A 27,654-nucleotide genomic window follows, 5' to 3' on the forward strand; every position below is an offset into this window, starting at 1 on the left:
CAGTATCAAAAGATGAAAGAGAAACGAGCGTTGTTTCAAATTCTTATTCTCTGTCAAACCACAATGACGTCTCCTTACGTTACATTTTCATTCATACAGAAATCTGTTACAGATGACTGACATTAACGCTGGAATGTATAAGTCGCCTACTTGTTGCCGGGAAATTATACCAACAAATGGGTGCACTTATTGCGCATGCGCACACGTCGCCTGAAGCGGATTAACATCAGTGATAGAAGGCACAGCAGACGACAAATGAGAGCGCGACAGTTTTGACCAGTGGCAGACGACACAGTGTGAGAGAGAAGGCTGAGCGGAGCAGAGGACTGGTGATCGGTGGTTTAGAGGATCGTGTCAAGTGTTAGCCGTGTGGTGAGCGTAAACACAGACGATTAGAAAAGACTTAGTCGAACACTCGGAGTATTGGACGCTCCGGTAGCTGTGATAGGAGACACGGGACATACACCGACCAGAGGGATTACCACAAACTCTTAGGAGTTGACTGTTGAGGAAATGCATGTTCTACTCAAAATGTTCCCTCGTAACCGACTGTCAAACTCCAGAAGTGTCAGACCTATTTGTACATAGCGGATCAAACAGGGTATACAGCATCCCGGGTTATTTGTGAGTCGTCTTATTTATAGCAGAGATTAACACCGAGGAGAGATATTTGCCATTGGTAAAGTTTTTTACAAGTTAACTTTGCATCTTAGAGAGTCTCCGGAAGAAGAGATTTGTTTGCTTCCAGTTTGAAGAGAACAGGAACCTCCGCTACAACCAGTTTGTGCTGAACGCAATGCAGAGTTTTGGGATATAGATTGAGGAGGCCGCATAACACACGTGTTGGATTCAGGATGAAAACAACAACCTATTCTCCTCCCATAAGCTCGTAGATTGACTAGTGGCACATCCCAATATCACCACTGGTGAATGTCGGTGGACCTTTAACTTATCATCTCCATACATCTATTACTGAATCAACTGTCCTAACGTCAAGGCATACATAGCTCCGGACTGTTAACTGACTTCAGTATGGAAACTTCACACATTATACAGGTCGGAACAGAGTATGTTGCTGCAACTGAGAGAATCAATACAGCGTTGGCAACGCTAAGGAGGGAACTGGTAAGTAGTATTATATTTACCGCTGTCCCGTCTTCTTTGTTAGTGTTTATTGATTCATATTCCAACATGCTCGCTGGTTCATTACTCCGACATTGTATGTATACTACAGATATGTAGTAGCACACATCCCGTTATATTGTGATAATGCTACACGCATGATAGAGATGATTAACGTCAACATATTCGTGAATGGGCATAACACTAACCTCACCCACACTGCTTTAACATTAGTACGTCCGTGTGTTTGCGTGATAAACCATAATGGGCCAATATCGAGAGTTGAACATAGCTGATAAATATTTAACTATAACTTACAGTAATACATGAAGATGATGTATACACGCATTTTTTGGTTGACAGACTATTCAACACTCAAAATACTATCTCATAAACAGGCTAGCTATTCTCGAAACATTCGAAGCCTTATGAACCTCTTTAGCCCATTCGTAACATATTGGCTACGATGAAAGTTACGGATTTTTAGGGCTACGAACATTTCGAGAATAAGGGCCCAGAACTTCAGGGAGAGGAAGAAGGTTAACTTCGAACGCAGATCTAAAGATCGCAGTGTCCAGTAAGACTATGGCTACCAAACGTTGCTGAGGTTAAGGTTACACTACGCAGGAGTGAGGGAATTTAGTTTTACGCCGCACTTAGCAATAGTTCAGCTATATTGTGGCGGTCTATAAATAATCGAATCTGGATCCCACAATCCAGTGATCAACAACATCGATCTACGCAATTCAGATACGACATGACTGTGTGAACCAAGTCAGCGAGCCTGACAACTGGATCCCGTTACACCACGACAAGCATCGGTTGCTGAAGATCAATTCTATATTACACAGGGCTAGAATTATCAACGTTTCCAACGTTAGGATTAAGGGTTACACATAAGAAAAGTAACGCACTAAAAGAAAAGTATAAGTCTGCAGTTTTTGTTTTCGTGGTATCCAACTGAATATCAGTGTTTAGGATCAATTTCTGGTGTTTCCGTGATATTGCTGGAATGTTTCTGAAGCGGCTTAAAATTTGTCAAATGAAAATGAAACCTTCATAAGAGGGTAATGCCAGCTGCAGGTTACATACACTAAACATCCATGTTGTTGATGAAATATATGTGTTAGGGAGGGGGTGCAGAGGTCATAACCAGAGGTAAGTGATTAGAGCTTTAAGCCGCTTTTAGCAATATTCCTGCAACATCACCGCGGGGAACACTGGAAATCGGTGTCACACATTGTGTCAACGTGGAGAATCAAACCCGGGTCTTCAGCGTGACTAGTGGACGCTTTAACCACTAGGCTACCCCACCGCACTCATCGCAAGAAGTAATCGGATTAATTCCATGATGAAAAGAGCCAGATTCTGACAACTGTGTGCACGATCTATTAATCGCATCTACAACTGTATAAAACTTTATCCTGGGGACATGAGCGTGAATTTTGGGGGATAGTTTAGTGATTACTTGGTCGATTATATACAATGTACTCCAGATTAAACGCTGGAGTGTAAGAAGAAGCAGATGTGTGCCATTAATGAATGGAGGCCCGTGCAACACCGCGACATGTGTTGGTCACACGTGGTTCACTAAATTTAAACAGAAGATTATGGTGTTGGTTGGTTGGTTGGTTGGTTGGTTAACACCGCGCTCAGCAGTATTCCAGCTATATGTCGGCGATCTGTAAATAATCGAGTCTAGGTCAGACAATCCAGTGATCAACATCTATCTACGCAATTTGGAGACGATGCCATGTGCCAATGAAATCAGCAAGCCTGACCACCCGCTCCCGTTAGTCGCCTCTTACGACAAGTATGGGTTGCTGGAAATCAAATCTGACGTGGATCTTCAGGAGTAAGATCAAGGTGTACTCTGGCGTTAGCTGTAGCTGTTTTCCTTACACATAGGATGAATATATCTATCGGCATCATTATCACTTTCAGATATATTAATGGATATGTACATTCTAAAATATGGATATAAGCACAAAGAATACTACCGAAAACGAAACTTTCTATGTGGGTAAAGGTATTCTACAAGTCACATTCTGTGATTAAAATTGAACAAAAACATTTCTAAAGTTGCAAAAACACAAAAAAACGCACAGGTACTTCCGCGTTTTACGGTGACATCCGAGAACTATGAGCAGTTGGAATTCAAGTATGCATATTAGGTTCGTGAAGTGTGAAAAAGTATAGACAGTATTGATATGTGCAAAACATCATTACCTTCGTAAGGATTTGTACGCAGGGCAGTGATTCCTTCTACCCATATTTTTAAGAATGCATACAACTGATTGTTGGGAAGTTGTTAGTCTCACTTCACACTGACAGGTTCACGCATTTTTTGCATATCTAATATTTAATCACCCATGGCTATTTAAAGTCAATGCTATTGATTTATGACCATGGATCTGTTTCAGTAACTTGCATCTTCAGAATTTCCGTTCATCGCTAGCACATTACTGACACAAAGACTGACGAAAATAGAATCGAATATATTTATTGAAGTAGTGGAGAGTTTTTAAACTCAATAATCATTACCGGTGTTGGTTTAAGTTGTGTCCTAGTCATGTGTAGCGTTATGTAACAAACATTCGCCTTTGTTCATAAACAAAAGTACGCGTAAACATTCAACATATTGCCACAATGGATACTTTATAACCATTTGTGTACCACATTCCGAGGCATTATAAATCACAAGAAAATGACACAGGGTTCTTGTAAAGTATATTCAATACAGCCTGGGCGTCATCCCGGGGTATATTTATGTCACGATAACATTTACTTCTAGGACTAGGTTCACTATACATTAGAATGGTCAGTTGTTTACTGTATCATTGACACCTATGTGGCAGTATGTTGTTGTGTTCACCCTAACGTAGCCTTGCTCCAAGGTTGTACGGAATGCTGAGCAGACGAATGAATAGTAATTCTATCCTTTAAAGAGGGAAGTCTATGTAGGCGGACAATACTAATGACTCCAGTCATTATATATATATATATATATATAATTATATATTTAGGGGCCGTTCATAATTTAAGGCTGGGAGGGTAGGGGGATGATGACGAGTATGGAGTAGCATGTACAGTGTAAATGCCCCATGATATTACAAAATTGTGTGAAACTTAACATATTTACAGAAAAAAGCCTTTTAAATTAAAATGAAATACAATAAAAAGGAGTCAAGACACTTTTTGGAAAGTATGTAATGTAGACTTGCCAAATATTCTAGACTTACATGGGCTTCAGTGGGTATTTGTTATAGGGTCAACATGACAGAATAATATATGATTGTCAAGCCTGAGTATTAGCACTGTGGTGACATCTTATGTTTGTTGTCTACGTTGTTGTACCGCACTCTAACACAACGCACCGCGGGGGTTATTGGTGGTTACCAGTGCTGGAACCGTTAAAAGTGTACATTTTAATAATAAGGAATACGATACATGCAGATATACTCTTAAGCTTTTCGTGTGTAATAACATCCTCTTACAGCTGTATTTTCAGTGGGCGGGAGATCTGGCAAACGTTGGATGGGTGACGGGATGTGCAGGTTCCTGTAGAAGGCACATGACCAGTTTCACATCGTATGTGATGTTGGTTAAATTGTGTGATGTTACTTCCGCGTATGTGCTTTTGGATTAAATGATGATACGTCTGGGGATATGTACATGAGTTATATTTTGTTACTTTTTATTGTGTTCGTGGAGTATTTAGTATTATTTCTGGAAATGTGTACGTGAGTTAAATAATGGTACTCACGGAGATGCCTACGTGGGTCATAGTATGTTACTTTTTGGAATGTGTACGTGGATTGTATAGTTTTGAGGATATGTACATCGGTTTTGAGATGTTAGTCCTGACAGATGCACGTGAATTACGTGATATCACGTGTTGGTATATCTATGTAGGTTATATATGTGTTGGTACTGCAGGGGACATGACGGTCCTTCTCGACATACATTATGTTCAATGTTCACACATGTGGGTATAAAGCCACTCCTAGGTACATGCACGTGGATCATGCGATGTCTTCATTGTATAGTAACACCACAGCCTATATGACCCTCGACTATGTGGCATCAGGTGTCGATGTTCTCTGTGACCCCCAACCTAGCTGTAGCAGGCCAGGCAACATATGCTTTGCCCAGTGTTGATTTAAAATGATATGTCACGACCCTGTACACAACCAGTTCCTGGTGGTGAGAGATAACAATAGGGACGGGGCTGCTTCCGTCCTCACCCCACCCATGACTCATCCACGTTACGCAGTTTCACTTTTACAACTGCAAAGTAATGCACGGACAAAGTATTTAGTCCTCAACACTGTATAGGGGTTTTAACAAGTGGGCTTTATCAAACTATGATCTACGTCCATACATATGACAGAACAGATACCGATCAATACTATACCACTGATCATGGTAATAAAAGTTATGGATTATATTAATAGTGCTAATTAATATATGGAGATTCTTATAATTTATTACGCAATTAGGGTCCGTTCATGATTTATGGCTGGAGGAATGATGATGAATTTTATGGTGAAGCATGTACACTGTTTAAGCTTAATTATTTAGAATATTTATGTACAAAAATGGTGCCCGCCCCTTGACCCCCCTACCAAAGGGGTAACCCCTCCCCTCCCCCTCAAAATCCTCATCACACACCACCCGATTCACTAACCAACACACGCGCGTACGCAGACAGACACACACACACACACACACACACACACACACACACACACACACACACACACACACACACACTAATCTCTAGGTTTTATTTTATAAGCTCATCAAGGATTGGTAACAAAACAATCAACCGTGCCTCTTCCTGTACAGTCTACCTAAACTCTGACTCGTGACAGTATATATGTCGGATCTTCAACATTAGGTTGAGTTCCCAATAATGAGGTGTCGAAATATATCCTAACATACAACGTCATTAGCATAGAAGCGACTCGCTGTCATAGCATGTAAATAACTTAATCTTAATGCACAAACATTCAATGCATACTGTAATACAAATAGGCATGTCATGTAATAAATTGTCGTGCTAAAGAACGTGGACACTATACTCTGAGTATTACCGTATCGTTTGAAATTATGAGCCTATTGTTCCTTGCGACATCATGTGCAGGCCCGCTTTGGGGAAACAGTCATGGATGTGTTGCATGTCACATTGCTTAAGATACACGTGTCAAATGCATGGTTATTGGTTAGCCAGTTTTTGTTATGTTTATTTTTAGCATACACATATGCTCTTTATCTTTTGCACAGATATTACTCAGACATGATTTTAAAAATATTCAAAAGCGATAACAGTAAAAATGAGAAAATTTCAGCCTTATAAGTGATGGACATTATATGAATATTGAGCTTTAAAAATGCCTTGTTCAAACATACGACGTAACAGACTTAATTAGTAAACAAACAGTGCAATCTGTTATGTTCAGAAGAATTGTGCCGGTTTCGACTGGTGGAATTCACGCAGTTGTTGTGCCTGTTACGCAGCAGTTAATATGAGCAGTAATTATCGAGACTTCCTCACCGTAAAGCTAACGGTTCATGTGTTTTGAAATATGAGCAGTGTGGAGAGACGATCTATAATTAGACTTAAATGAAGGGTTGTCATGCAATTACCGGGATCAATGGGTGCATGCTGATCATCTGACATTTCTATATACAGGTCGATAAACAACATTCATGTCAACCGGTATGGAATTATTTAAACACAAATCAGTGCATTTTTAATTCATCCTGGTAGTCAAGTATCCACTGACAAGTTTCCTGCCCAACTACGAAGGATATGTTTCGTAGAGACTTTGATAGTTTAGCAAAATATCAGTGCTTTCCCAGCTGGCCCCACCCTATCCCCACTGTGTATCCGCATTAATTTAGTATTAATGTTAAACAGCTGCGTGGAGCCTCAGTGTAAATAACCACTATCAAAGTTACGCTGTCATCAGTTCGGGTTGCAAGCGCACGCGCACACACACACATCTCACTTACTGAAACACACACACCTATCTCACTCACTAACACACTATCTCTCTCTCTCTCTCATTCTCACTCACTCACTCACTGACACACACGCACACACAAGAACGCACATGCACATAGCTCCGTGAGTCCAGTGGCATTGAATTCAAGTGTCTCCATCTCCCTGTCTCCATTTCTGTGACTGTCCCGTCTGAGTACACTACCCATCCTCTGCCTTCGTGTCTATGTCCATATTCCCCAGCATCCTACATAATGAATAACATCACAACACAGGACACAATAGCTGTAATTTCTTACTCTCTTAAACGAAAATGCCTATTCAAACTTCACGTGGCATAAATATTCGGCTTCTATTTATAAACAGTTTGGATCAATTTCAGCTCCCATGTTAAAACACCATTGTTAAAGCACGAGATGGATGGGTGTGGAAAACTACCGGAGACACTCAAAATATCCTCAGAAGCCCTAACGCAAATCCAGAGAGGGAAATGACATTTGAAGATTGTTATTTTTTGTTGAAAGTTTATTTCAGTGGCAGTTTTCGAGCTTACTTGTTGAATTTAAAACACCTACAGAATGCCTGCTGCGCAACACTGAAGTTAAACCCTGTGTTCTGTGGAAAGGCTACAAAAAGAACAACGTGTCCTTGTCCCGCATCTATCACGGTCCCACTAGCCCGAGTATGATATTGTCAACATCCCTTTCCTTCATATAGGCGCACGGAAGTCTTTCATGTCTTTAGTTTGCCGTTTGATGTTTCGGGGCTGTCTTTGTGTTAGCTTTACTTACATGTTGATCTCGTAATAGCATTACTTTGTCGCTAAACACGTAATCGCTATATCGTGCAGCTGTCATTTCACATACAACTACGTAAACATATTTTTAACCGAACAATTAGCCCGAGAGAAAACGTGACACGAACAAGTTAGGAGATATTCTCAATGTTTGTAAATATACAATCCTTAATTGATTAAAGTATATGGAGATTTTTTAAGGCAATTCTCCATGGCGCGCTTTGAATGCAAGTGTTACCCCATAGTCTGTCGCTTTTTACAGTGAACATGGGCCACTTTGCGTCTACCTAGGGCAATGAGATAAATAGACTGGCTTTATTTCCTCCAGATATGACGATTACATCATGTTTACAGACCGGTGAACATGCATATGCATCAAAATGTTAATGGAACAGGAAATTGCATTTAGTGAAAAAAAATCAGCCACAATTAACATTATATGGCACTAGGTATTATACTGAAGCTCCTCTGTATCATCTGGAAATCCACCAAGGACGAATGAGATAATGGAGTCAGCAAAGCATTTGTCTTCCGTCAGGTCAAATACATTTTCATACAGTTCGTCTCTCTATCTACCATTGCTGCCTTCCCGGGGAAAGGGAACCCGGTCATCCACGTCAGACAATGGCGTAGACATGGCGTCTGCATCCCTATCCTATGGAAGAGCTCATTGGATCGAATTAGTCTTAATTATAATCATGTATTAATCAGCTCTGTACCGTTGCGGCAGGGTTTCATGAAAGTGCTGACCGTCTTGAACCACAGGATTTCCTCGAATATGAAACTGATACGCCTGGATACAGGTGAGGCACAGATCAAAGCACCATTAAGCCTAACTCTCACGCTACGTCTCTTGTGATGGTTATCACATTTGGAGATCAATTAGCAAAAACTCTCTCATCAGAAAACTTGAGTCGTATACTACTATGGGAGCTGAGAAGGAGCTCTGACTATACGCTAACCCGACGCAGACCAGAGTAATACCATTGCACACTTTGAACACATGATAGTGAATGTGTACAAACATTCGCTTTATAAAATGTAAGTATCACATTGTTACATCTTTCCACCATCTACTATCTTTTCAAGTATTGGCTACTGAACTACCCCGAAAATTCATATTTGTATAAACGAGATTTGCAAGATACAAAGTCTTGCAACTGCAGGATTATATCATATATAAACTGTGCACAGGATAATTGTAGCACAGTTGTATCATTTGAAAACATTAACCCCAAATAAAATTATTCAAAAGGAACTTAGGACAGTTATTACTGACTTGTCAGATAGGTTAGACTTGAGTTCGACTTGTTACATATATTGGACAAAATAAGTTAGGGATATTGTTATTTTTGTTATTGATATCTTATCAGTTTGTCAATAAAAAATATCACTATTAATTATTTAGAAATTACACATATCCCTAACTATTTAATAAGCCATTTTGTCTGCTATATGTTACTTTTGAGATTACACTTTCTCAGTATATATAAAGTTCGGATATTTGGGTTGAGTCTCATCCGGGATGTGTCCACTGGCTGTCAGAGCGAGGCACCTAATCGTCAGTACACCCGATCAAACCCACTCAGCCATCGCGGCTTCCTCACAAACTGTCTGAACCCGTAATTAAGTCCGGGATTAAATTTAGATTCCTTTTCTAATTTATTCTCAAAGGACAGGGAGACTCGATCTGATATCGCAGACCAATATATCTGTCTCATACCCTTGGGTCATAGGACGCGCCTCCGAACTACGAGAACCTTAAAGACTCCCTCCATGTGCTTATAGTAGTAGTCTTGAGGGTAATTGATCGCATCGTATGAGCGACAGCAGTAAATCAGCGGAAGGCATTTGTTTTCGCCCTACCTACTGACGTGTGTACATTTCTATCACGTCAGGAGACCTTAGGTCTGGTGAGAGTAGCATGGCAGAGCTCAACGTTATTCATCATAAACATCCTTCATCTACTATGGAGCAATATGCGTACTGATTATAACATTTCAGAATATTCTAATATATTTTTGACAGCTTGATTTGGCATAATTATTAAGTGGGAGTATGTAATTTATATTGATAACAAACATGAACCACATACATGTATCTTCTAATTATACAAACCTTGATCTGATGTATATTTGTGCAATTCCTTGTATAAATAATGTTTTATCCCAAGGACAACTCTGACTACGTGTTGCTGAATAATGTCTGTGCCTGCGCTTATTTCTGGAGAAAGATCTCTTTGTTGTATTTCCAGACGCATTGCGTCTCGATGGGCTCTTCTTTGCAGACTGCAATTTATCTGTCGTCTTGGGAACGTCAACATTTACGCATCTTAACATGCGTCAATGCAGTGTCATGCATGTGTATTGAAAGTCGTACATCATTGATGTGGTTAACTGCTACATCCAGCGTGAGAAACAGATCTCAGGTACAGATTAGTGTAGCTTTCTTGTGTAGTCACCTACATAATACATATACACATGTTAAACTGCAACTATTTAACTGCAAACGTAAGGACGTGTGAACTTACCCATTCGGCGTGTAGATGTTTCGCTGTGACGAAATTCACACTGGTCCTTTCAAAAACGTCAATGAACAGAGACCTGACTGACGTCTTGCATTATGGTTTTGTACTGATTTAGTTAAAGTATGGGTGGTCAAAAGGACCATAAGTAACCATGCTGTTTGAATCCCATATGTGTGTGAGAAAGGTATGATCTTTAGTTGAAAGCCTGAATTGCCCTGGTCAGCATCACAGTTGTGAACTGTGTAGAATTTCTCCGTTGCTTGTAGGGTTCGTCTACGTTGGAAAGATGTCATTTATCCCATATGTGAAAGCAAGGCATTCTCAATGGATAATTAGGATAATTATCCACTGCCATTCTCATAATTATCACACAATCCGGGTTAGCAGACGATCAAACTAACGAATAAAACACCAGTTGGCCTGTTATGCGACCTCCAACCTAACATTGGAGTGTTGTACCACTCTAGTCGAGGTACACTGACGCAAACATTCATACTCCGCTGTCTTGATAAACATTGATGACAACGTATCATTTCTTACACAGCTGTTTATTCAGCCCGTGACATCTTTACAAGGGTATCATTTACTACAAGTGTGTATATGGTTGTATGTTCATATCAAATAAGTAAACTGCATGAGTACGTATGCAATTTGCTATTGTCAACAAAGTGGTAATTTACAAATACAAGGCTCATGGAAGATATTATCACAGGCATATGTAAATTACGTGTAATTACTACAACAAACAGATGAATATTTACTTTGCATGACTCTCCGTGATATCTATTTCAACAAATGTACAGTTGAAGTTTAATTATTATTGTCAACATCGAAACGGTACACGAAGACAGGGTATACCATGCACTGCTCTTTCCCTTCTGCACATGCATGCATACATACATACATACATACATACATACATACATACAGACAGACATACACACACACACACACACATACACACACACACACACACACACACACACACACATACATACATACATACATACATACATTACTCTTACTGTGTTCACTTTAAATTAAAGCCTGTATTGTAAACCTTCTTTCATACGCGAGTTGGTGAACTAAGAATAATTGTTGTTATAGCAGGTAAAACTTGGTTTATATGGTGTCCTTTCCCATCTCTTTAGATCAAGACGAGCCATGGTTGTCCCTATGTACATACCCTCACACCTTCATATAGCGGGAGTATATGTCAATATGAATGTGTAAGAGAGAACACACAGAGGACCACCTATTCACATTAACAAAGCATATACAAACATGGGTTTGTCAGGGATATGTAGTTATTGGAATCATCAATGTCTTTTTATACCGGCTTCGAATAACTTAGCATTTAAATTTTCTTCATGTTGAAACTACCATGGATATATACAATTACTTATGTGAAGCGAAGCAGGAAGCATATGTAAACATTTCACATTAAGAACACATTAACAAGTTGTAATATATTTTTGCACGTATACATTATATTTTTAATCATCACTGTATATGTATAATGATGTACAATACACAGGTAATTATTTCACACTTTGGTGAATACATCAAATGTCAAAGTGAACAACATCGCCAGCGGGGGATTTGTACACAGAACCTACTGCTTATATATTGCAGGCCTTTGAATATGATTAAAACTCACACCGTTTGATATTTGCATCAGTGTGTTGTCAGAGTGTTTGATTGACCCAACGCACACATGCAAGCACGTGTCTCCTTCCAGGAACCTCGGAATAAAATAGTTCACTGTTCTGAGTGTTTATAGAAGGCGACACAACCACATAATGTGTCGACATATTAAACTAGCTAACTTAATACATACATACCATGTCAATATGTGATCGCCTGGCATATAACTGATGTTTATAGTGTTGTGTATAAATGAGACATATTAGCATTTCCCGTACCTTTCCCAAACAAAGAATGTTAGATATTTCCATATTCATAAAATGTATTCTTGTTAAAAAGCTGGGCCCTTATTCTCGAAACGTTCGTAGCCCTAAGAATTCTTAACTTTGATCGTAGCCAATGTGTTAAGAATGGGCTTAAGAAGTTCGTAGGGCTACGAACGTTTCGAGAATAGCCAACCTTGGTATTAGCTGAAGGATGTACATGCTTGTGCTATCATAGCGATGTGGGAAGAATGCATTTGACAGTTTATGAATAATATTATTCCAATATAGTGACCAAACATGTATGCCAACACCTTTCTGTTGCCGTTCTGTCACTGTCAGATACTACCAACATTCAATATGAGAAAACAACCAAAGTTTATTGTTTACTTTCAGAGAACAACCACTCAATATGTAACATTCATCACAATGAAAAGAAACCAAAGTTTATCGTGTACCTTTAGGGAACAACCATAAATATTCAACTAGCGTTTCTGGGGAGGGGCGATGCGATTTTGCATGGAGGCCAGATACTATTCAAGTAGTCTAAAAATACGTTAATTAAAACTGGCATGTTTAATGTTTCTCTTGATGTAAGCTCATTCTGCAATGGATCATGAATTTATCAGCGCTAATGTAAACTGTGCCACAGGCGTCGCTCCTATTGTTTAAGCGTAGTAAGTGAACACTTCCCACCATAGCAACACATTTTCTGAGTTGGCATTCTACTGAGCCACTAGTGACCACAATTAATAACCCATAACGATGTGCATGATGGATATGACGGAGCTACCTATTATACACTTACATGTAGTTATCGGTCTCACTGGATTTCACAGATTCGTCTGTAAGCCAACTGAAGTATCAGTTGATGATTAGGACATAGCGCATTTGTTATCTCCTAAATTGATGGATGTACATACCACATTTACGCTGCTTTGTTTTGTCTCTTAAATACAAAAATACCATCAGATTTCAGATGCCTTTAATATCGTAATAATATGGATAAGACAAAAATGAGGTTCATCTTTGTGGCCTCTACGTATAGATGTGGAGACCAATAATGGACGAATCTTTATTATTCTGGCTAGATATGTAAGACATATTGTCTATTGCAATCCCTTTGAAACTAACGTTTTAACAAAAATGGAATTTCACAAAATAGGTGTTGGCTTTCAAGCTCAACATCACACATGATGAATCCCAGACCTGTCGACTTGAACGTTCAAACGGCAACACTTTGATTAAAATAGTTCAGATTACAAAAACGAACCCCTCAAGAAAATTCAGATCATTTCAAATGTGTGAACATCCTTTTTCGTCCATGGTTTATGGAAACCTGTTTAAAAAACGTCCTGTCCCAGAAAGCATGTCTTCGTGATAATGTGTCATATATCCATGGCAGTTGTTGATATGAAGAGTTAACTTTCATGAACTTGATAAATGTGCTTACACAGCTACCAGAACCTGGAGCAGTGAGACAAGTCCGAGGGAAGTGCCAGCATGAAAAATGATTGAGCCTGTTAGTCAAATGTGTGGATGAGTCACACCACACATGACTAGAGATTGAACAATTACTCCTGTTTGACTGTGACACCCCTCATGCAGTGTTACTTGGGTGTAGCTGTGGGTCGGGCAAACACAAAGGGAAGACCTCTGACACGGAACACAGGGCTGTTCATACCTCAGTGTTGTCAAGAGATTAGTGCATGTTAGCTTACAATACAAGAATACCGATTTTACTGTTTTATTTTTCTGCCTGTATGAGGAATGTATACAACGTTTTTGAGGTGGTGAAGAAAGTAAACACACGGGTTTTTTAACGTGAGTGACGTATTGTTATATAAAAATCCGGATACGACAATAATAAAATTCAAAAGCAAATGATACAAAGTCTTAGATATTGAATACATTGCATGTTAATAAGCATTTTGCCATAGCAAAATGAGGCATTAAGATTTTGTCTTAAAGATGGTCAAAATGAAGTGTCAAATGGATAAGGTAAACGGTGTCCACCTTACACAACCCATTCCATAAGCCATCAGACAGACATCGGACAATAAGTTTAATACTGAACATTGAAATATTATTGGAGTGATGAATGGTACAAGGCCATGATGAGCGATTGTAAGTTGTAAAACAACAAATACGAGATGTGCGTGAGGTTGCAGCTGTTATGAATTATGATGAAATTTCTTCGTTGACAGTATATTAGGATGTAACGACAGGATTTTATGAATCTAACAGTGAAATGTGTCTGACTCAGGGAATGTATTTGATGGCAAACATCTAAACATTGTGACGGAGCAATGCTCCTGAAATTAGTGCGAAGAACGCGGTTCCTGAAAAAGTGGTGATAGTTCACAGTTTTAGTGTAAGTAGCAAACAATAATTAGAGACAAGCAATGAACAGAAACAAAGTCACAGGCAACTCTGTCAGGGATAGCTGATTGACTGACGAGGCAAATATGCAATCTGATCACCAAATCAATGGTTAGTACGCTATTACCAAGATAGCTGACACTGGTCTCTGAAAAGACAATCCACATATTAAGCATAATAGCCCATTTTATAGAATATACTCACTTGGCGTGAACAAGAAAATTCCAGTCGTCGGAGGAAACACTCACCTAAATGCCCCAGGGAATAACGAGTTAGGGTTTGTTGTTGTTTTGTTTTGTTTATTTTTGGTGTTTCTTTGTTTTGCCATTTCTATTTGCTTATTTTTTATTTATTTTATGTCTTGGGGGAAGGGGGTGTTTGTAAGATATGGACAGCACGAGATAAAAACTGACCACAAAGTAATGATTCCCAGCTTTTCATTCACTAGTATTCGAACTGCCCCTTTATTATGCCACCGGCATATAATGCGGGGGGATATAGTCGACGCCTCGTCTGTCTGTCCGTCCGTCCGTCCGTAATCATTTTGCTTCCGGAGCATAATAGATATTATAGTCTCAAGCAGTGGTTGTGCCTTTTGTTATTTACAGATTTTGGGCATTTTTAATTTTTTCTTTTTCTTCGAACTGAGTCTCAAAAGTGAGAAGTGTGTTTCGTTTCCGGAGCACAACTCAAAAACTTCTTAATATCTGTCAGTAAAACGTGGTAGATATATGTGGCAGACCCCAAAGTGGTGCCTTTTGGTATATACAGGTTTTTGTGACTAATAAATTTTCTCGGCTTCCATGGAAACGTTTCGGACCTAGTTTTATAATGGAGGGATGGACTTCGTTTCCGTAGCAGAATTCAAAAACCGTTGAATATTTATCTTCAAAAGTTGGTAGATATATCAATTACAACCTAAAGTGGTGCCTTTTGCTATGTACAGGTTTTTGTGATTTATCATTTTCTCGGTTTCCATGGAAACGTTTCCGACTAAGGGATATATTTCGTTTCCGGAGTACAACTCAAAAACCAGTTCATATCTTTCTACAGATCATGGCATATATATGAGACAGATCTTGAAATGGTGACTTTTGCTGATTACAGATATATGGCATTTATATTTTTCACGAATTCCATGGAAACAATTCAAACTTAGTCTATTAAAAAACAATAAGTAACTGTCAGATGATTTGTCCTTACAAACATGTGGGGGCCGGGGGATGTATCATCTTCTGATGACTCTTCTGATGCTGGTCGTACTGGTGCAGACTGTACTTGTTCAGTAAAATTCAGATAACCATACACACCTTCATCTGTCAATGTGCCCTATTAAGACATCATATTGTATCAGTTAAGATAAGGGGGTATATTGAGGTTATCACACTGAAACACCTTAGAGATCCTTTGGTCCCATCGTTCTTTCACGAACAATTGCAAAGTGATAAAAAAAAATCAAATCACACCTCTTCAGATAAACTTTTATCTTGTTCAGATAACCTTGCTACATTTGTCCAACACTGAGGAATACAGGGGTGCAATTCAAATTTGTATGGACCAAAAAGAAATGGTTAATATCGAGGAACACCTGACGTGATTGTACGTTTTAATCCCCATAAAAAAAAACGTTTATGTGTTTTCGGGGTTGTTACCTCTAGTTGAATGGCTTACAGTCCCATTCTCCCGTTTATGTAAAGGCGTCATAATTGGAAAACAAGGACGACAACGTGACCTTTCAAATTATAGTTGTCATTATGCATTGTCTTTTGATCAATGGGGGAGCGTAAGTAAGTAAGTTTGAGGGATTACAGATAAGATAGGAGCACAGCCGGGATCATCTTGTGGGGTATATGGATTAGCTCTATAACAGAAATAAATTTAAAGGGACACACCTAGACAGTCATTTCAGAGTTACGTCTAACCCTTGTTCTATCATGCACTTGAATCATGCGAACCCAGCGATTTAAGAGATGTTTACTTATCCACAACATTTGTTTGACAAGTTCTTGTTTATCTAAAGCAAGTAATTAACCCTGTAGGTGTATTCATGGTAAATATATGTAATACATATGATAACAAGTTTTTATTAATGCCACTTATAACTAATTTCTGGCATTGACAATTAACCTTTTTCATTTTAAAGCATTTTCGGTCGTATAATACATGATTAGTTTTGGAGAATGCTTAAAACAGAAGATGTCAGTGATAAAAAACAAATGGTAGCATATGGTCACAATCACGTTTCAAATGTTTTCTGGAGGAATCGTTAAGATTTTCAAAACTTCATTCAGAGAGACATACTCTAAATACGTTTCGAAGATTTAACCATGCATTAAGGCATGTCCAGTAAGTGGTTATATATTTTATAAGGTCTTCTTCAAAGCAACGTTCCATGAAACATAAATAGTACGTGACCAGTTTGACAAGAGGAACAGCTCAACGAGCCCGAGGGGGTAGTTTAAGATACCTGCCATTTTTTAAACAAATCTATACGCCAGCCACCCCAAAATATGCCCAGTGTCGTGAGCTTGTTAAGGCCAACAAAGTGTTTTATCGCGGGAATCCCTAACTGACTTTTTGCCTCGCGTTGGTCTCATACAAGGAGGTGTCCTTGATCTGCATATATATGGTCGCATAGTACTATACATTACCAGGTACCAATCATTACGTTTCTTTGGAATTTCGTAACCATAATTGTACTGAACTGCCTCAATTAAAAGCGAATACTGCGGATTTATGGAATGTTGACTTAACCTTTGGTCGCGTTCTCACAGCTTAAAGGCGAAAGCCTACGGCTGCAATAACAGTTTGAATATTTTATTTGAATCTAATTTAAGCTTCTTCAAGTTAACGGCGCAGTTCTTGTCAACACAATTTCGCTTTTAGGATAGCAAGACATACCTTGCTACATGTAGTACCACTGTGTCACAGATACTGGATATATATAATACTAATTTCAATTTGCGTTCGAATCCCCACAGTGGTCGGTCCCCTGGAAAATCCTTAAATCGTCATAAAATATGATTTCCAATCATTTAGATGAGTAATACGTGGACTAAGATAACCCCTAGTAATAAACTGGTCGAAAATGTTCCATCAAATTAAAATCCGACGAAAATTTGTTTTAAACGATTATGCGGGTACTCACTTCTGTTAAGGAAAGCATGCCTTTCTTTTTATCTGTACTTCGTGTGTGAGATGCAGTTTTCTTGAAGCAGCATTTACTTGGAAATAATAATGATACTGCATGTGTTGGTATGTAGAGTGTGAGCTTTACACACACAACGATCTTACGACGTATTATACCTTTGTGCTGAAGGAGACGCTGGCTATCTTGGCGCTATGATCGCTTTGTGTAAGTGAGCCCAGACTAATCTCTGAAGGCATGGAAATCTCACTTTAAAGCGGGAGTGATTTAAGATTACGAAAAGATTATATGTATCGGTTTTATAACGTAGAAGACGGGTTCCCAGATATCTTATTTAATCTTCCATAGCCTCAGAATGAATCTTCGATTATCTGTCACTTACTGCAATGACATTTTGACTCCAAGGCAGAGAATTATAAGAGATCCTAGAATCTTTAGTATGCGGATTAAAGAATTAGTTTGACACCGTCTATTGCCCCAAGAGTAATCTATTAATCAATTTTTGTCCTAAAGTTTCAAAGCGGGAAAAAGTGTTACTTGTCGTAATATCCGTTTTTTAATTAATGAATGACTAACTGCCTGGTGATGAAAGTGCAGGTATACACTGATGTATTTACTATCGATAAATGATTGTTCGATGTTGATGAATGTGATCAGGATATACTTCGTCGTTATATCTATTGCACTAAAGATGGCGTGCACAGGACGTCTCAAGGAACACATGGAATTTCAAAGTATACACTCACAAATGGGCAGAATGAATTTGTGAATTTTCAAGTGTATACTTTCTGCTGCCCAGCAGGTCAGATTACCTCTGTTCCTACTGTTTACAATATGTTCATTCTACAGTAATAAATACTCTGCACTCATTCGCAACAAGGTACTGTGGTGCCTGTTTCACAAAGCGATCGTAGCGCTAGGGTGATCGTAACTCCCACACTTTAATATAGACATACAACAGTCGTAGCCATAATGTCGTAGTCATAATGTGACGGAGATACTGGCCACTTCATTCCGGCAACTGTTCTAAATTAGATTTTGCTAAAATATACCTTTAATTTCCGTTTAAAGGTACGGTTTTACTGAACTGCTGTATTGCAAATTCGTAAGTTTGAAAAGATTATTGTCATGCGTTCAATAAGTGATAAAACGATATTTGCACGGGCTTTTCGGCAATGCGAGTCATGACCCTCGTGCAATTCTGCGCGCGCAATTATATATATATAGTCACACATTAATGTCGTTTTCTGATTGGGTGAGCGCTCTTCTGTTATTTTCAATTTGCCCCACTTACAAGCGAGCAAAAGCAAGATGCAAGTTTTGAATCGTTCGATTCACATAGGTTGGCTGAAGTGTACGATTCGATTTGGTTATGGAGAAATCGACGGCTAGCTTTCTTAATAACACACACAACTACGGACGTCTAGCGAATGAGCCTTAATGGAATACAAACATTTATTCTATTAATTGCATCACAGATATTTGAACTGATATATGAAACTGAGCAGACTGTGAGTCATTATATGAGAAATAGCAGAAGTCAGGTCGACATACTGTATGTGACAGCATGGTGTTTGTACAAATATCACGTGTTCATATTGGACACAAATACCGCTAACGTTACTCACTGCTGATTTGCAAGTTTACTGCTTTACAACACATCGAGTCATTTCCTTGCATGGGATGATATACAGTAAAAGGACGCCGTCGGTATTCACTGGGTGCATGGGACACTCGGGACAGGGAAACATTCCTAATACATTGCAGGGTGAAAGCATTAGTCAAATTCCCTCTCTCAGTTCGAAAGAAATTACTTTAGGGTAACCGGGACCTTGTTTTCACTGCCGCTGTATTCACTCAATGATGACAGCTGTGCGTTTTGAGTATCGGGTTTAACAAAAACCCACTAAAAGGTCTATGAATTATGAAACAGTACCTTCAAAAACGCATTTCAAACATGGAGTTTTGTGGCATGTCACTAACTGAGTCGTTGTCACGTAGTCTTGTTACCTACACCTTCTATTCAGTTGCTACAGGTCGAAAATATCAGCTTTATCTGTTGCTTCTTATTTTACAGACGGAAACATTTACTTGAAACTTTCTATTAATTCGTTACCACGGGCTATTAATGTGGGGCTCTGTATTTGTTAATTCCGCTAATATCGCCGCGTCATGAGGGATACGCCAAGGTGATTCATGTCATGTCATGTCACGTGAACGCTGTAATTTAATTTAAACATTATGACATTCACATTACAGTACTTCCGCAATTTCACAATGCGCCAAAGCCTGGTGATCCTGTGTTCAATAACAGACTGCAGCAGATATGTGTGCGACACTAGCCCATAAAAGACCAGGCAAGAATTCTTACTAACCTCAGGTACACGGGAGGACAAGACCTATAAGGCGCTGTTATGTTTTATGCAGTTTTGCGTCCCGTCGATACGCGAGGAACCTACGGTTGTTGGTTCGAATCCCGACTCTCCCTGATTACGTTTGTAGGTTTGTCAGCACATCTGAGACCTTCATCATTTATAGCTTGCCTCCAACATTAATCTTGCAGGCCATGATAGGATCGAAATGTTGTAAAAAGAGGGTTTGTTTGTTTGTTTGTTTGTTTGCTTGCTTGCTTGCTTGCTTTTTTGATTGATTGATTGATTGATTGATTGATCTTTAACGCCGCATTCAGCAATATTTCAGCTGCAAGGCGGCGGTCTGCAAATAATCCAGTCTAGACCAGACAATCCGGTGATCAAGAGCATGAGCATCGATCGACGCAAATCGCATACAATGACCAAATCAGTGAGCCTGACCACTAAATCTCGTCAGTCGCCTCTCACGACAAGCATGAGTTACTAAAGACCAATCTTACCCGTATCTTACCCGGTAGTAAAAAGTCGCGTTAAACCAACTTCACTCTCAAGTTTTGTTTCACCAACGGCTCGTGATATAGCCTAATTCGATATATTCCGAACTGGATGAAAGACGTGTCGCTCGCTTACACGTGATGTTTTTTCTCCTTGCCCTCATTCAAGACTCAATGGTACTTATATGACAGTCATATATTTACAGGAGCATATCATTCGCACATTTTATAGTTAATATTGTCATAGTTTTCCCACCCCAGCTTCATAGATCTCAACCTTACCTATAATAAAACGTGTTTACTTTGTATTTGAGATGCATTTGTCATTCTACATGCTCAACGTGATATCTCTGGGAGCTATTTATTCTGTTGCGACGTCTGTTTAAACATTAATTTCACCCACACTGGATTCTTTTATCTCGAAACAGATAGGTGCTAGGTAATTATTAAACAACCACTGTATAATCAAGGGACCAGTAGATGCAGGAACGTGTCTAGTCAGTCCCCGAACACCTAGCAGACAGTGATGACCCGAGAGAGGTAGTGACCTTTGGAGGGCGAAGGTAATGTCCCGGGGTGTTTCATACGTTACCATTATTCGTAACAAATTGATGGTGATATAAAATTCACATCCTCTCTTCTGATTGTTACCTCTTCGTGGTGCATCGCAAATATTGCGTAAACATATCTCAACCATACAATGTATATATCACAACTACGTATGAGCATATTCCAAATGTGCAATAAACATATTTTTTAACTAAGCACATTTTATACACATTTCAACGTATTGTATCCGACCGTTTATCGTCTAATCTTTGAGCCTTACGCGTAGATTGTCCGTCTGAATGTCAGTGATATTCTTCACTGGATTAAGATTGCAGTATAAGGAAACACTAAGTCAAGTTTGGAGTAAAATGTCATGTAATTCCTTTTCAACTTCAAACCCTGACCTCAGTACCTTACGTGTTACCGTTATAATCTGGCACTGAGAGGCAACACATGTGCTATGTGTGGTCCTGTGCATAAAGCTCAGGTCACAAATCAGTTTAAGGTGAGCAACGTTGGGCAGGGAGAGTCTTTGGATGGGTGACAGTGTTTGGCAGGTTCATTCCTGAGAGTTTCCAGGACTTCAGTCCTTCACCAAAACGAAGCAGATGTGATACATGCGGTCTTCCCTTAGGCAAATGTTCTAGCGCCTCACAGATAACTTGGGTTATCCTGTGTAATGATAATCCGATTATATTTGTGAAAGCTATGATCATTCACCTGTTGAATAGAGTGTAGCTCATTATAAATGTACTATATTATTTCAATTATTTATGCTCAGTAAATTCGTTTTGGGGTCAAAGGTTTCATGCTCTGAAACACTTAAAATTGAGTAAGTTCTCAACTTTGTGAAAGTTGTACATTTCATGCCCGCTCAAGCAGTGCACAAACACTTATATGTCTGCCAGTCTCTAATGTTCGTGAAATAAGGATCACATCACATGTTCAATATGCATTTCAGCGCACCTGTCTTTGATATTAAAAACCGATGTTTCCAACAGTTGTCAGCAGCATTCGTCCACTCAGGATATTCACTTCCCGCAAGTGCAAGTATTGACAATGTAGATGAGCGAGGCACGTTAGTATATAAATAATACAAAACAAGACTTGGTGCACGCCATGAACCCATGTGGTACCTTCATGAATATTTACAATAAATGTTTTATGCGCATGTACTATAACAGTGTGAAGTAAACCTGGTGCACGATACACACAGATATCAAATAGGGTTTGACCTTGTTAAGATATAAACTGCACTCTTTTATCTTGCAGTCTTTATGACCGTTCAAGTTTATTTAAACGCTCAGAGTCTATGGTATCGTTTAACCACCTGTACATGTTTTTGGCGTCTCTTAGTCAAACAACTCTGTGAAATTACGAAGAACTTGACATGGTTTGTTTGATCAGAATCCCCTTTTTCAGGTATTCTATACCACGTTTATTGACGTTTTAAAAAATATATATACTACTACACAATGTCTATATTCACCACTTAAAAGCACGTTCCATCTGTTTCTGTAGGCGTTTTTCATGATTGCAAATATATTTTGTGAAAAAGACAAATTTAATTCAGATTTTACAAATCAGAATTAAGATTAATAAAGTTAGTTAACTTTACCGAGTGCTCATTTGACATGGTGCGTATCACACACAGGAGTACAGACTCCTCTATGACGCTATTTTGTTGCCGTGACAGCATTGACTATTGTACTCGATCAGCTGGAAAGATATTGTCACTGGTATCTGTGACAGTTTTGGGGATGTGCGACGATAACTCAGAGCACGGTGACCATCCAAAAACTCGGAATGTCAGTTGGGCAATGTAAATACTGATGTTAGATGACCTTGAATCGTCATAGGTTATTGTGTCAATAGGTCGTTATTGACTGGGACTATGTTTGTTCTGATCTCCAAGTATGAAAAGGAGTTAATGCCATAGATAAGAAAAGTGTCATGTACCTAGTCGTGATGGTAGAACATAGATAACGTAAAGTCAAGTGGTCTGATATTGTTTTCAACATTATAAGGAAAACTGATAGAACGAGACGGGGAGGGAGGTGGGAGGGAGCGAGAAAGAAAGTGCATTGTATGTTTTTGCTTCGTATTTACAAAAGATTATTAGTTCCCTTAAGTAAGAGGAGATGTCATTTATGGAGCGCAATACCCAAATGGCACGCCTCACGATTTCTAGGTAATTGATGAGTTCATTACCAGGGACATTACTAGGGACACAGGATGATGTAGTGCATCACTGACATAATTTAGATTTGCGGTGTCTGGCGGCGGTTGTTCATCAGAAAGAAACAACGATATGATTTGAAAACAATGTTATTTTGACAGTTAAGGCTTTGTGTCCTTTCTCCACCCCGCCCTGGGGGTGTCCGGTTGCGATTTATGCCACGGTAAACAGCTATCTGTAATTGAAATACGCATACTTAGACAGGTAGCATAAATCCTTTTGCTTTTAAAAATGCCATATACCCACAGGAGTGCACGTAAAATAGATTTACGATTGAATACTAGCATATTATTTATTACTTTTTCCTTTAAAAAGGTTTGAAATGCATTACGTGCCCATGTGAGTGGCAGTTACAATCCCTCAACATATCTTGTCATACATTTTGCTTCAGGTGGATTATAGATGATATGATCATTACACATTGCGAAAAGACTTGATAACTTCTTTTGAGAAGTTTGAAACCACTAAATTGCTTCTTTAAATGATACACACCGTTCCCTGTTGGATAATGTTACACCTTCACGACGAACCCGCGTTGTCAGTTCTCTTTAGTTACTATTCCAAGGGGACGGTGGGGTCACGCTAAAGACTTGGATTGGATTTTCCACATGGGTACACTGTGTGAAGCCCATTTCTGGTGTTGCATGGCATTATTTTGCTGGGATATTATTAAATGCGACGTAAAAGTATACTCAGATACTCACTCACTTATTGTTCCAGACCGCTATGCGGGAACAGGATCTGAAGCTTCTCAGGCAGCTCATCCACATCAACGAGACAATCCGGCGTCTCAGTTCGGGGCGACGTGCCCTTCACGAACGTTCCTCTTCCTGCGCCATCAGGCTCAACAGTTCACTCAACGGCTACTCTACCCTACCGGTGAGGAAACCTCCGTTGCTGCGGCAGCAGAGTGAACCCAGGTTCTGTGTTGAGGAGAAGCATCTCTCAAGAGCCAGTTCCACTTCCAGTGAGCAGGGTATGTATGAGATATGGGTGTATCATCGACTTACCAAGGTTTACATTTGGATTCTAGGACAGAATACCTAGTCGACCTCCACCGTAACACACTGGTTGTACAATATATTGATAATGACACGATCGTGAGATGAGTGTGTCATTGTGGCAGGATTGCGTAAATCGTTGAACCCTCTCATTGTAAACTTTGAATTTGTGTATATTTGCACAATTCATTCTGAGGTATATGTTTATTTTGTGTTGGTGTTATTTATTCCTAATGACACTACATCTTAACACACAAAACATTAAAAGACACTTACGTCTTCCAGAATTTTACTCGTACTCTAACTGTAGCTGTAAGAGATGACCCATCGCCTACGGCCGAAGGGATGGTGTAAATCCAGCCAGGATCCATGCAGGAAACCGAAAAAAACACATGTTCCTTGCTATCGTGATCTACCTTCAGGTGTTGACGATCGCAAGCCAGTTTTGGTATTGTATTATCTACAGTGGTAATGATTTATATAGATAGATATGCTACTTTTACTTATATATCTGTCATATTCTGGTTGCCGTTCCTGTCCTTCGTCGACATGGTTTATTATCTATCTTAATGTGTCGTGAATTCAAAATTTGCTTCTGTCACAATATGGCTGAACGACTGCCAGTGTGACTAAAACTCGCTTACTCATTCACTCACTGCCAGCAGACATGTATATTAGTTTGATCTGAACATTTCCAAAATATTTCAGACACCCTAGACTCTCAAGAAGACATTGTGTACAGCTCTGGGAGTGAGCTCGAAGACAGTACGTCGTCTCTTCGTCTTCTAAAGCAAAAGTTCCGACCACGTTCATTCTCTTTCGTGTCCGCAGTCAGTTTCCCCGTTGACGGCCTTACAGGGGGAGACTCCACCTATAACGAGATCTTGAAGAGAAACATCAGGCTATGGAAGTGGAGTCAAGCGCAGGATGACCATGTGTTTGAGGAGGAGGCTCCATCACAAGTTGATACAGAGGCTGAGAGATAGTAGGAACGTTAAGACCTACACGTTCTGTTGCTATCTGGATGGTTCTTTTCACAGTGTCAGCGCGTCCTTAATGACTCAGTAGATTTCACTCATTGTTTGAAGTAGTATCTGGGTCGTGTTAGTTCCAGTCAATGTTAGTTTCGGTCTGGAAATGACACGATCGTCAAATGAGTGTCCTCAAGGCTGTGACACTGGATGATGGTCAGACTATAAAACATCATTGACGGAGTTCCTCTGTTGAGGATGCATCGAATATGATGTACGAGACACGGAAAGCACATGAACGCAGAAGGAAAAGTTTTATAGTAGCGTTTGTTACATTTGAGGCTGACTGACAAAGGACGCAGTTCTAATGTGAAACAGTGATGAAGATGCCTCACCCGTGACAATCCCAAGGGTGACCTTGACCTCGGATCCATGATGAACAAATTGACTATTTCTGAGACGAGTGTTTGACTGAAATAGATATCCATATGTCGGTGGATCAATAGCACATACATGTTTGAGATGTTTAGAGTTCCCAGTATGCCCTTTTCGGTCGGAACGACAGATAGTTGTGAATACGGTTGTGAATGGCAGGTTATGTTGTCTTGAACATTCGGCAGGAAACCTGCAGTAGTCGATATTGAAAAGGGTCCATAACAGATGCGCCAAATCATTTGGATATTAATCACACAATCATTCCACGACCATGCACACCATGCCTTGAGCCTAATAGTATACGTGTAACAGTGCCTTAATTAAATGGAACTTCAAGTCATTTCAGTATAAGTTTCCCACACAATTTCCCGACATACAAAGGAAACCAGTAATCAGCCGTCCATGTGATAGGGGAATAGGTTAAACACCACCAGTAGTTTTTACTAGTTGATTTTAGAACAAAATGAAGGTACCTACACACTACCTTATGACAACTGACCGTTTTTTTTCTAATTTGGACATTGAATGCTGTTTTGTTTGTTGACCTTGAGGTTTGGAATCCTTATTGATGATTACACTAGACAGAGCCTTCGCGTTCTCGACACCTACCTTTATAAGGGGCGCGGCAGACCAAGTGCCATCATCCGGATTGCAGACCTGCTGCGTCCACAAGCATTCCAGAAGGCTACGAATCCCAGATTGGTTCTGCGTCTAGGTTTATCAGTTCTTTGGTTTCAGCCAAGTGGCAGACTTCTAAGACCAGGATCAATCGGTATTTCCCTTGACGCGCCATGAAAATAACTCGCTTAGAGGGTCGTAAATGTTACATGATTTAATATGAAAACACTTTATTTCTGTGGTAAAGTTGGTGGCGAAAAGATGCTGAATAGAAATAGGTAAGTGGTTCGACTGCAAGTGGACAATAATATAGCGCCTACATCGAGGCTCAATAAACAAAAATGACTTTATATGTTATGCACTGTCTTCGACACGACTTAACCACGTTTCTCGATGTAGACGAGAAAAATATTGATAATATTACAAACAGGAACGCAGTGTTTAGGTAATGAGAACAAGATCCGGAAGTAATATATCATATCCTCTGGTGCCTATTTATGACTCGCGTTTAAACAATGTCATGTAAAGTAATTGATCGAATGGATTATTTGAAATAGAAGACAGATGACATTATGTTTGATACGTAGGGTGATATCAGTCTGAATTCCGGTTTTTTTTCAAAGCCTAAATCAACAAAACGCAAGTCAAGCATTTTAGCTACGTGACATTTCCGACAGTGACCTCCAGAACAGAAATTGCGAAACTCCGGAAAGGGCATTGCAGTTATGTTATCAAACCTTACCTCTTGTTGCGCGTCCTACTGTGCATTGCAGTCACGTTGAGACTGTATATAAGCTCCTCCCATCATCCGAACCACGTGTGGAGTTTTTGTCACTTCCTGAGTTAAAGGTCAAAATGGTGGACACAATTTGTTGTACTTATTTGAAACATTCACCCAGCAGTATGACCAACAAAGACAATTTCTATATTGTCATCATTGCGTACATATTATCATGTCGAAACAAAGTTGTATATTTTATCAAATATCTGAGAAAGCTATTTTACAACAAAATGTATATATGAAACAAAGTTATCTGGTTGCCACTATGATTTGTTATTTATATAAACAGTTTCACCCAG

At 39.4% G+C, this 27,654-nt stretch overlaps 1 protein-coding gene across 1 annotated transcript; it reads left to right on the forward strand.

The window, feature by feature from the left end:
- LOC137287324 (uncharacterized) lies at positions 1-27,654 on the forward strand. The gene is made up of 3 exons (XM_067819569.1): positions 1-1,125; positions 24,270-24,525; positions 25,259-27,654. The coding sequence occupies exons 1-3, from the start codon at positions 1,033-1,035 to the stop codon at positions 25,534-25,536; spliced, it is 627 nt and encodes a 208-aa protein (XP_067675670.1). The 5' UTR covers positions 1-1,032; the 3' UTR covers positions 25,537-27,654.

This window comes from Haliotis asinina, chromosome 6 (genome assembly GCF_037392515.1).
Source record: "Haliotis asinina isolate JCU_RB_2024 chromosome 6, JCU_Hal_asi_v2, whole genome shotgun sequence".
Taxonomy (NCBI): domain Eukaryota; kingdom Metazoa; phylum Mollusca; class Gastropoda; order Lepetellida; family Haliotidae; genus Haliotis; species Haliotis asinina.

Excerpts from the sequence above, each read along its gene's own strand:
- LOC137287324 (XM_067819569.1), top strand. The coding sequence starts at position 1,033 with ATGGAAACTTCACACATTATACAGGTCGGAACAGAGTATGTTGCTGCA. Across the intron at positions 1,126-24,269 it reads CAACGCTAAGGAGGGAACTG|ACCGCTATGCGGGAACAGGA; the intron begins GTAAGTAGTATT and ends TTATTGTTCCAG. Across the intron at positions 24,526-25,258 it reads TTCCACTTCCAGTGAGCAGG|ACACCCTAGACTCTCAAGAA; the intron begins GTATGTATGAGA and ends AAAATATTTCAG.